General features: G+C 42.0%; 1 protein-coding gene across 2 annotated transcripts in view; it reads left to right on the forward strand.

Annotated features, from left to right (window-relative positions):
• LOC126183545 (elongation of very long chain fatty acids protein AAEL008004-like) overlaps window positions 1-12089 on the forward strand; it is a 144775-nt gene that overhangs the window by 71405 nt on the left and 61281 nt on the right. For both annotated transcript variants that reach the window (XM_049925616.1, XM_049925618.1), the window contains one exon: window positions 3292-3482. In XM_049925616.1, coding sequence (XP_049781573.1) covers window positions 3292-3482 — 191 coding nt within the window. The remainder of the gene's footprint in view (window positions 1-3291; window positions 3483-12089) is intronic.

Below are 12089 nucleotides of genomic sequence, written 5' to 3' on the forward strand. Positions count from 1 at the left end.
TGCGTTCACTATGCTGTTTGTAGTAGCTAATCCGCACTCCTATTTTTTTATTCATTATTAAACCTACTCCTGCATTACCCCTATTTTATTTTGTATTTATAACCCTGTAATCACCTGACCAAAAGTCTTGTTCCTCCTGCCACCGAACTTCACTAATTCCCACTATATCTAACTTTAACCTATCCATTTCCCTTTTTAAATTTTCTAACCTACCTGCCCGATTAAGGGATCTGACATTCCACGCTGCGATCCGTAGAACGCGACTACATAATAGATTTTGTAATTTCTCATCCCTCCCTTCCGTCTTTCACATTCATTTTAAGAGCGACACTCGACCTGTGAACGTCCATTATACCACGAACAAGGGTTAACAGCACTGACACCATTATTCTGCCTAAATGAAGAGAATTGTGCCGAGCGAAAGATGCCACCCCCAAATACTAAATTGAATGTCGCGCTGTACCGAGTACTTCCGGGAAGTACCGAGCACAGCCGAGAAAGGCCGAACCGTGGCCCGCAAGCGGCCGGCGCACTCGGCCTTCATAAAGTTTGGCACGCCGTGTCCTGATTTAGCACGAAATAACGACTTGGTAAATTATCCAGTGGTCATATCTCCTGTAGATCATCTGCAGCATAAAAAATTTGCCTCCGACGGATCCGAGCTCTGATGCAGGTATCTGAGGAAAGAAGCATTGGGGATTTTGTCGGCATTTGTATAGAACCTCTGACGAAATTCCAATTCCAATAGCTGTAACGTGAGCGCAGCCAGGTCTTTGAGCAGTGCAGTCCCGATGAAATTTAGTCAGTGGAAGGACAGACTAGTTAGCGTTATCTTGAAACTAGGGAAATCTGACTTTGATACGGTTACCTAACAGAAGAGCCCCACCTCGTAAATTTGGGGTATGGCTTGGGGTGGACAACTCTGCTCCAGAAAAATACTACAATTTCACACGAACGGCAAGCCATTGTCAAATAAACGACGTTCCTGTTGTAGCCAACTTCTTCTTTTTCTTCATCTTCTTCCTTCGTGTTTGTCCTGCATGTTTGCGGTGTCTGCTATAGCCATTTTATCAGATCTTGTGCCCATGAGGCTGAAGGCTTAATATCTTGAGATCTTTGTGCAGGGTGTCAAGCCATCGCTGCCTAGGTCGTTGTAATGGCCATTTACCATTTACTCTCAAACTAAAAGCAGTTTTTGCCACTTTTGGTGTACCTGTTCAAAGAACATGTTCGTACCATCGTACGTAGATTTCCGTCATGATGTACACAATTGATGACACTCCATATAACTTTTGAACTTCATCATTTGTAACATGATTGTGGAGTGTTGATCCAAATGCCCAGCTTAGTATCTTTGCGGTATTCTTTCGCCTTGAGCCTATTTAGAATCTTCCTGTCACAGAATACTGCAGTCACAGAACGCCGTTTGAGCCACCTGATGCTCAGACAGTTAGATATTTCTGTGCTGAAATTTCCATCAGCAGCAGTTTTCAAGCCAAGGTACTTGAAAGTCCTTCTTGTTGAGAAGTAAACACCATTCATTCTGATGGTACCCGATTTAGATCTGTGGTGAGGTACTGCGTATTCTTTATGTTGAATCGTTGGCCTACTTCCGCTGGGACTTGATATTGCAGTCCAGTCTTATCTTCAAAGACCAATAATAAATCATCAGCATACAGCAACACCTAGAATGCGAAACTTCCTGGCAAATAAAAACTATGTGGGAGACCGAAACTCGAACTCGAGACCTCTGCATTTCATGTGCAAGTGCTCTACAGCGCACACTCCGCTGCAGAGTGAAAATTTCATTCTGGACCCAGAATGCGGTTTTCTACTGATCTTCCATGACTGTGAGGAAGAGGAGAGGCGAGAGAGAAGAACCCTGATATGCTCCTACAGCAACAGGAAAGACGCTACAGAACCAGGAAACTCATCCGATAGTCCTGCTGAATGTAAAAACTATTGCCCAATACGTCTTCTGCCACACATGATGAAGGTCCTTGAACGCATCATAGATAAAAGAACTCGACAAATTCTTGATCTCGTCACCAAGCAATGGGGATTTGTGAAGGGCTGTGGGGCGACACATGCTATTCAGACTACTCGCTTGCTTGTTGGAAAACACCGAAAGAAGTCAAGGCACCTACACCTTTCCTTCCTTGACCTCGAAAAGTCCTTTGTCCAGGCGCCACACTAACTGATTTAGCTTTTACTGCGAGAGCATGGAGTACCTGAAGAACTATAAGGGGCGATAAAAAAGTTTCCGTTCAAAGGCAGTATAGTCCAAAATCGGTATGCCAATCAAGCTAATTGTTGAAGCAATCATCCCATCGACACCGTGTCCTGCTGCATGAAGAAACCTGTTGCTGCCTGCTGCACAGGAATCGTCCGTCCTTCAAGACTTTTTTTAAGGGAGCGAAGGAGTCACAGTTGCATTGGGAGAGATGAAGACTGTAGGGCGGCTACTCGAGTGTGCCCCACTTGACTTGGCGTAACTTCTGCGTTACTTTATTTGCGATATGGGGACGTGCCTTATCATGAAGCAGCAGTACTCCTTGGCGCACCATTCCACAACGGTGGTTTTCGTCAGACATACTGCCCACACACATTATTCATTCTCCGATGGAAGCCTACCGATGTCTGTCCCTCGGCTCTGGCTCTGAGCGCTATGGGACTTAACATCTGAAGTCATCAGTCCCCTAGAACTCGGAACTATTTAAACCTAACCGACCTAAGGACATCACACACATCCATGCCCGAGGAAGATTCGAACCTGGTCGCGCGGTTCCGGACTGAAGCGCCTAGAACCGCTCGGCCACCGCGGCCGGCTGTCCCTCGGCAGCCAAGAAAACAATAACAGCACATTGATGCTGTTTGCACACATTTAGTAATACCGTCTCCATAGTTCACGATTCCGAGTTTGCTGTACGCACGTCGGAAAGGCACGAATACCCCCCTAATCCCTTGCCTCCATGTCGGTGCTTATTTACCCGCATCGGAGTCGCGCTACGTTGCATATATGCTGCAGCAATGCCCGCAAACGGAAACTTGTTGATCGCCCCTTAAAAGTAAGACGGTCAGACTCCTCCCGCTGTTGCCAATATTACACATATTTAATCCAATGGATTCCAACTTATTTACCCACATTTGATAAAACCTGTGACGTAAATGAGGAAAAACGTAGGAAGAGGAATAACTGTTTATATACCTTTATGATACCTTCACCTTCATAAAATTGCAAGTAAATATATTTTAAGTACTGAGTAGAATGTGCGTGGGCTGGTGTTACAGATCCACGCACGATGACGTGGCCTCTGGTGGGCAGTCCGTGGCCAATACTGGTAGTGGTGGGCCTCTATCTCTACTTCGTCAACAGTCTGGGCCCGCGTCTTATGGAGAATGTCCAGCCCTTCCGCATCGAGCGTATCATGATAGTATACAATCTTTTCCAGATAGCGGTAAATCTTTACATATTTTACATGGTAAGTACCACTTGTTCGTATTTACAGTTTAGTGATAAATTTATGTACAGAAACGTCTATAACATGGCTCATAAAGTTGCTTTACCTAAAACGGATTTAAAATTTTGAATATTATGACGCATATCACTGAAGCTGTCGTTAACTTTGCGCAACGTAATGTGCAGAGGAATGGGTAAAACCACGCGGCAGTTATAAGAGTCAAATGTTCAAATGTGGGTGAATTCCTAAGGGACCAAACTGCTGAGGTCCCTAGACTTACACACTACTTAAACTAACTTATGCTAAAAACAACACACACACACCCATGTCTAAGGGAGGACTCGAACCTGCGGCGGGAGGTGCCGTACAATCCGAGAAATGGTGCCTCAAACCGCACAGCCATTCCGCGCGGCTATAAGAGACGAAGTGAAAAGGAAGCAGTGGTTGAGATAGGAATGAGAAAGGGTGGTGGCATATACTAGATGTTATTGAATCTGTACATTGATGAAGCAGTAAAAGAAAACAAAGAAGAATTTGGAAAGAGATTTAAAGTTAAGCGGAAAAAATAGAAACTTGGAGGTTTGTCGGCGACACTGTAATTCTGTCGGAGACAGCAAAGGACTTGGAAAAGCAGTTGAACGGAATGGTCTGGATTTAAGATTGTATTAACTAAACGAAACACTTTTTTAGACTTTATTCACAAATTTTGTTATTACCGTACGATCTAGGTTTCAGGTTATAAGCCCATTCTCCAGTACACGATTGACCCTAAAGATGGAAACCAAGCAAAGATAAACAATATATCGTCATGATCAGCAACTAGTTGCATAAAAGATATGTAATTTCTTAACCGGTTTCAAGCATTAAGTTCCCTTTTTCAGAAGGTTGTAACTATCGCATTATTGGCGAGAGTCAACAATAAGATGGGTGCAGCATATGGTTATATAGTTCATAGTGTGTGTGTGTGTGTGTGTGTGTGTGTGTGTGTGTGTGTGTGTGTGTGTGTGTGTGCAGGAATGGTATAAAGAACCCAAATAACAAGTTGTAACGTTGCCTTGCCTTAAAAGGGTCAATAACTGAATAGAGTTTGCTTACCAAATAGTAAGTGTGGGGATACACACGCTTGTTTCTTAATTTCTGATATTTTTAACTGAGTGGGCTTTGCAGCCTTTCCCTATATGTGTACGGCTTCTACGTACATCTGTTATGTATTTGCGGCTTTCGTTGAAACAATGTTCGCCAAAGGATGAATCTGGCCTCTTTAATCTCCAGCTTCTATGATTTTGTCTCAGCCTAATAGAGACTGACGTATCAGTCTCTCCAACGTAGCAGGAAATTGGAAATTTATGGTAAGTTCCTATGGGACCAATCTGCTGAGGTCATCAGTTCCTAGGCCTCCACACTACTCAATCTAGCTTACACTAAGGACAACACACACACCCATGCACGAGGGAGGACTCGAACCACCGAAGAGGGGGAGGGGGCGGGGATACTGAAGGCCACAACAACAACAATATTTACGAACGCATAGGCCTGTTATGTGAAATTACACAATATTGCGTCAAAATGGAAAGAAAAATATTCTTAATTGTGCGTCGTTTGCAAAGGTTTTACTTCATCCACAACTTGTTTCGACAGGCGGATGACATTTTGCATTGGCGTCTTTAGTGGACGTTTGATATATTTTTTTCACTTTAATTAATAGTTGCAGACCACGTAACCTAGTCAAGAATGGATGAAACTGTCGTTAATAACGCAAAATTAGCTACATATCCCAGTCTGATTTATTGCTCAACATGATCTGTCCGTTGTTGCAGATAATACCTAATTGCTCTCGCTTTTCTACACTTTTCTCATTTGTAATACACCGCTGCCTTTGAATATTCTACCGATCGACTCAACAAAAAAGGCTTCTCCAAGGAATTCATTACGGCAGGGTGAGCCTCTCGTGCAATATATATGGCAGGACAGTTATATCATCAGCTGTTCCATTTTTAATATTATAAAACGGGAAAACCATTAAATAATATGAAGATCACAAATAATGCAGTTGTATTAAAAGCAGATATCATGCTGCGATTCATTGATGGAATCCTAAGGAAACGTATGTCTTCCACGAAGGAAGTGGCTTACAAACCACTCGTTCAACCGATTCTTGCATATTTCTCGTCATTCCGGGACCATTATCGGGTTGGGAAGTGTTGTGTATGCGCGATCCTTGATGTAATACCACAAAAGAAAGCTGAAGCCATGACTTGGGTAGAGCACAGGGGGTCATACTACGGGATCATCACAATCCGCTCACCTCCGTCTTCCAACATGATAGGGGACCATCACACTGGAGTTCTAAAGTGCGGGCTGTTCTAAGTGACACATATCCTGAGAGGTGGATGGGTTATTAAGGTTCCATCGCATGGTCATCGCGCTTTCCCGATGTAACTCCATTCGTCTTCCTTTTTGTTGGGTCACGCCAAGAATCGTGTGTATACAGCGCAAGACAATAACACTGCTACCGTTCGTGCACGAATCAATGAAGCAATCAGAACTTCTGATGCAACAATGCTGACCCGTACATACGCAGAACTCGAATGTCACCCTGATGTTCTACGAGCGACGAGTGGGTACACCTTGAGATTCTAGCATAACAGAAAAAATAGAATAAAAACTTTGAAACCTGCTAAACAATTATAACATATGCGACTCTCTTTCTCTAACAGTTCCCAAGTTGGTGTTTTTTGAAATAATAGAGGGACACTGGACACTGTGGATATTCTGTTCTTCAGATTTCACTGATATTTTCGTTCCATGAAATACTTCCATCGCGGATGTTTGTTGGCTGAAAACGCAATTGTGATTTTCCGTATGTGGAACTTTGTTTAGACTGCAAAGTCAAATAAAAACCCTAGTGTGCTCTTTTGTATTCAGAGTTCGAATCACTGACCACAACTCACATACAGTGATTTCTTATTTTCGCAATAATTTCAGGTCTCTGTCACTTGAAAAGGAAAGAATAACATTATTTGAAGAGTCTCCATATTATTTTTAATTAAAATCAGACTATTTTCAAAATATTGAATGAAAAATCCAGGGAAAAGTGTGTGAAGCAGTCATAGAATTCTATTTCGCACAGAAATACTGATAATTTACTTTCCAAAAATTCATCGCAGCGCTGACAGCAGTGTAATATCAATATTTATCATACAACCAAGTTAAAGTATAAGTATTGCACTGCTTCCATTGAAATCTACGCTGTCGACTTGTTGGAAAGTAAGCCATACTTTGGAATAATGTCCATTTGATTTGAATGTAATTTCATTTATTATTAAATTATTATTAATATAAGACGGAGTAACAAGAAAGATTTTATCATTTTCAGAGCCTTTACCTACATCTACATGGATACTCTGCAAATTAATTATAAGTAAGAGTTAAAATATAATTAATCCAAGGAAGTACACAACACCTAGTTTTTTAATATATACACAATGCTTAATATTATTATTCTCTATGTATTCTATAATTTCCTGTAATGATTTGTCCTTAGTTCACTCTAAAATAAATTACTAAACAGTGTCAAATACCTGCCCAGATAGCCGAGCGCGTGAAGCGCTCAATTTCTCGACTCTGGAAGCTGCATCGGTCCCAAATAGAATTAGCCCTGTGGATTAACGACGGGAGCTGGTGTGCCGGCAACCCTGCATACCAGTTTAGGTAGATTCCTACATCCAAATAGGTAAATACCGATCTGGTACACGGTCCAGGTGATCCCGACTGCGCACAGACCCAAAATTTTATCTGCTCTTGAAGTGGTTAATTGCACTCGCGGTCTCTTTTCGAAATAGGTCAACTGCGCGTGGTGGTACATTTTTGAGTCAACTCAACTGCGCGCAGAGAAAGAACAAGTTACGTTGGCAGTACATCATGATCCTTCCCATTTTCAGATGCTAAGGACCATCTGTGGCTGCCAAGGTAGACCTGTCATAGGTATGGTTAAAATGCGTTATACAATACTCATATCCGTAATGAGGCATTTACTAAGACGTCTAAAAACACACAGAAACTCTTTCCATTCCATATGATAGTAATAAGCAACGTTTTTTAAAACATTCAAATGCGTCATAGTTCCATTTTTGTATTTTAAAGTTTTTTTCTGTATATACCGCACGTTTTTCACGTTTATTGTTAGATCGGTGAGTCCTATCTCTATCATACATTCATACATTTTAATGTAGGTTGTAGTTTGAACGATAGCGTCAATAAAATGATAAACATGTGGATGTGCGTTCTGAAAATTAAGGCGAAAAGCCATGTGAAATACCTCACAACCACTTGTTGTTGTTGCCGGCCGAAGTAGCCGAGCGGTTCTAGGGGCTTCAGTCTAGAACCGCGCGACCACTACGGTCGCAGGTTCGAATGCTGCCTCGGGCATGGATGAGTGTGATGTCCTTAGGTTAGTTAGGTTTAAGTAGTTCTAAGTTCTAGAGGACTGATGACCTCAGAAGTTAAATCCCATAGTGCTCAGAGTCATTTGAACTTGTTGTTTCACAACTTAAAGTACTGGAAGCCCAAATTTTGAAAGTAAACACACATTCTGAGTCTGTGAAATTCGTTTTCAAATAATCAGCAAACATATCACTTTTTCACTTACGGGTTTAATGTCTATTAAATCTTCAGCAAATGCACCTCCAACTTCATCGGGAGGGAGAAAATCTAAAATAGACATCCTATGTAAACATTTACCTACATCAGCGTTATTGTGTTTATAATCGGAAGATAGCCACCTAACGATGGCTCTGAGCACTATGGGACTTAACTTCTGAGGTCATCAGTCCCCTAGAACTAAGAACTACTACAACCCAACTAACCTAAGGACATCACACACATCCATGCCCAAGGCAGGATTCGAACCTGCGACCGTAGCGGTCGCGCAGCTCCAGACTGTAGCGCCTAGGACCCCTCGGCCACTTCGGCCGGCCCACCTAACGATGTACTGACCACCGTTTGAAACATGAATTGTAAAAAAAACTGATGAAAAATTTGCAATATTAGCCGAAGATGCCTATCTCAAGGTAGTCGTAAATTACTTTTAGTTGAAAAGCACACGATATTAAAGTTAGAGTCGTTGATGAGAAGCATATTTTTTTTACTCTTAAAATAGACATTTCCTGCACACATCTCTGAGCTTCACTTAATGTTTTCGGTATTGGCGGAAAAATAGACCCTCTAGCCCGATAAATACATTTCATAGTGTTAGCAACGTCTTGCTGGAACTTTGGAGTACATTGGATGCATATCCTTTATGAATTCATTTTGAAGGTTTCTCACATAAGTTAGTAACCTTCTGTTTAACGCTGTTGGAAGTTGCCTGTTAAAGTTATCGGTGGCTTCATCGTTATGACTGCTTCATAAGCAAACAGAATGTGTGTTGTTTTTACTGTGCACCTTAAGGCTACTCCACGTTGCGTTTCTCTAGCTTCCTGAAATTTATTTCTTCCAACAATGATCAACTTATGGCCTCTTTAAATTGCACATGCTCCATAGGAATGTTATAATCCATTTCTAGCCACACACGAGAAATGCGAACTGGTTCATACAGCACAGCACTCGGTGAAAGTGACTAATGATTCCAGTGCTACCAATAGTTCAGTGCAAACATTACCAAGTGGCAAATAAAACATTCGACCTGTTTCTAATATATCTCATCACACGCAGTCGACCTGTTTGCTGAGGTAATGCTAAACCTGTTCTCGCGCAGTTGGACTAATAGCAAAACTTTTCGCGCGCAGTCCGTACCTACCCCAACTTCCCGCCTCAGATAGACGCCATGCAAACATTTAGGAAATGTTCTCGCACTCGAACAGGAGATTTACCCTAACGACAGACAGGCGACAGGGCGACAAAGAATCGATTCGCGAGCCGTGTCTTGTGACGAGTGTCACAACGCTCAGCCTCGCAGCATACGAGTTTGCTTTATATTTCAAATTTCTGAACAACATAGATCACAAGCAAAACAAATTTTCGGTATTACTTAACTATTTTTTGGCCGCTAAGGGCACAATAAAGTTTTTATCTGGTACAAACTGTCGGCATACGGACAGACGCGGACAGTTTCACAGATTTTCACCCTCAGGTTTCCACGTAATCGTGACTTCGTTCCATAACGGAATAATGGTCTTTCACACACACATGTTGTTCGTAATAATGTAACACTTGCAACCACATTATGGTGACGTGGAGACTCCACCCGAGGAAAACAATGTAAGTGTCCTGGACAGTTTCAACTTAAAAAGATTTGTCTTTAAAACGAGATTTACATTGCAGATCAGTCAGTTGCATCCCTACATGTATAGGGGCGCTTTGAACTGAAACAGCAAACGGTCTCGAAAACAGTTGTAAGGTTGGCAGTGATGTCGAGACGTTTACGGAACTATCCTTGTAATTCTTTCAAGGCCACAATGAATTCTTCAAATCTCGCGTTTTCTTTAACGCCAGTAAACGTAGAGATCTGGGGTTAGCTTGTGAGAATTTGTCCCTTCTGTAACGTGATTTTATTTTTAAATGCAATGAAATCAGAAAGAAGTTGTTTCTCACCTTGCAGTGTCGTATTAAGGGTGCCGGCTGGACTGGCCGAGCGGTTCTAGGCGCTACAGTCTGGAACCGCGCGACCGCTACGGTCGTAGGTTCGAATCCTGCCTCGGGCATGGATGTGTGTGATGTCCTTAGGTTAGTTAGGTATAAGTAGTTCTAAGTTCTAGGGAACTGATGACCTCAGAAGTTAAGTCCCATAGTGCTCAGAGCCATTTGAACCATTTTTATTAAGGGCAGTGTGAAATCAAGTCCACTTTTTTGTGAGGTTAGCAATCCATTCCGTATGCTCTGATTGTCTTTCCTGTATTCATTTTTCCCCTATAAATTCCACGATAGCGGGTTTTAAATCGAAAAATCTTTCCACGTATGCCCCTTGACTCCATGTTTTTAAAGTAGAACTTCAGTTATTTACACCCTGTAGGCAGATACAGGTTGATTCTGTGATGATGTTACAGACTTTCAGGGACGATGGAGAAGGATGAATGTATTAATGTGAGGTAGCGTATCCTGGTCCATAAACGAATGAGTCCAAAATTGTAATCTGATACCTCTGACAGTGGAATACATTTACAGTTACTGTTGTCGCTAAGACTGAAGGGAAGGCAACTTTCAGATGTGCTACTGTGGACCAAAACGAGAGAAAAAGTCTAGTAAACATGTTCTCTAAACTACATACATTAAGAGCTATGAGTACTTGGTCAACATACGAGATGTGGTTAACACTAGAGAAAATTAACAAGTAGTATTAGCTCCACAGGTGTGCATTTTATAGCCAATGCTCACTAAACATTTTTTCTCATTTTTCTCCATAATACCACCTCTGGAAGTTTCCAACCCTACAATCTTAGCATCATCCACTGGCAGAGGTATTGCGGCGACGCGATTCTTTCCGTCCCTTTACGACGTACCTGCACCTACCTGTGAACATTGTCTCAGCAGATCAGCAGTAGGAAAGCCGAGTGAAACCTACTGTACTTCGACGTGAACCAGGCTGCAATTGGAGTCACTAATCTACGTTTCGGGAGAAAGTTTTCACACAAATGAAAGGTTGGAAATTTTGTCCTCAATTAATATATTCTGAAACTTCGGTGAACAAGTATCACTGCCAAGCCCGTGCTAGTCTCAACACAGTCACTCACAATCCCTTTCACTCACGTTAGCAAGTTTATGGTGTTGCATTTCCCGAAAACATAATAGCTACAAAAATACTGATTGTTTTTGATTGAGAATGCTCGCCAAATATTAAGTATGTCGGTACCTAACGCAGTCACAGTTTTTAGCCACCGACCTGCTCAATACGCCACGCGGAATATATGTCTTTTCTCGTCACAAAATTCACTTAAAAATTCCGAAATTTCTACACGCCCATCTGAATAATTATGCCGTCACTTTACCACACTTTTGATGTATGAAACACTGCTAGATCTGGCAACTTATCATTTCCATCGGAACTACTATTACACATGTCCGAACTGTTTCATGGCGCCGGCCACGGTGGCCGAGCGGTTCTAGGCGCTCAGTCCGGAACCGCGCGACTGCTACGACCGCAGGTTCGAATCCTGCCTCGGGCATGGATGTGTGTGATGTCCTTAGGTTAGCTAGGTTTAAGTAGTTCTAAGTTCTAGGGGACTGATGACCACAGATGTTAAGTCCCATAGCGCTCAGAGCCATTTGAACCATTTGTTTCATGGCTAGGCTTCGACTCTTCTCCAGAATACTCTGTCTTGTCTACCAGCAGAGAAAGGCGCGCGAAGAATATTGCTTTACCATTGGTCAGTTTACTCAACAGCCAATAGCAAAACAACATTCTCCCGCGTCAATCCGCACTTTTCATCAATAACCAATCGCAAAATAGTAAACCTAACGATTGCACTTTTTACCGACGTAATTATCTAATATGCTGAAGTTTTACTTATGCATAAAGTTATTTACTATTGTTATTTATACCTGAATTAACTTTCCCTTTACCATAAACTTACTTTACAAGTCTATTCTACAAAAAACCCCTTTGTCCATATATATACTTCTTCGAAATGTTCC

This window comes from Schistocerca cancellata, chromosome 4, assembly GCF_023864275.1.
Source record: "Schistocerca cancellata isolate TAMUIC-IGC-003103 chromosome 4, iqSchCanc2.1, whole genome shotgun sequence".
In the NCBI taxonomy this organism is placed as follows: Eukaryota; Metazoa; Arthropoda; class Insecta; order Orthoptera; family Acrididae; genus Schistocerca; species Schistocerca cancellata.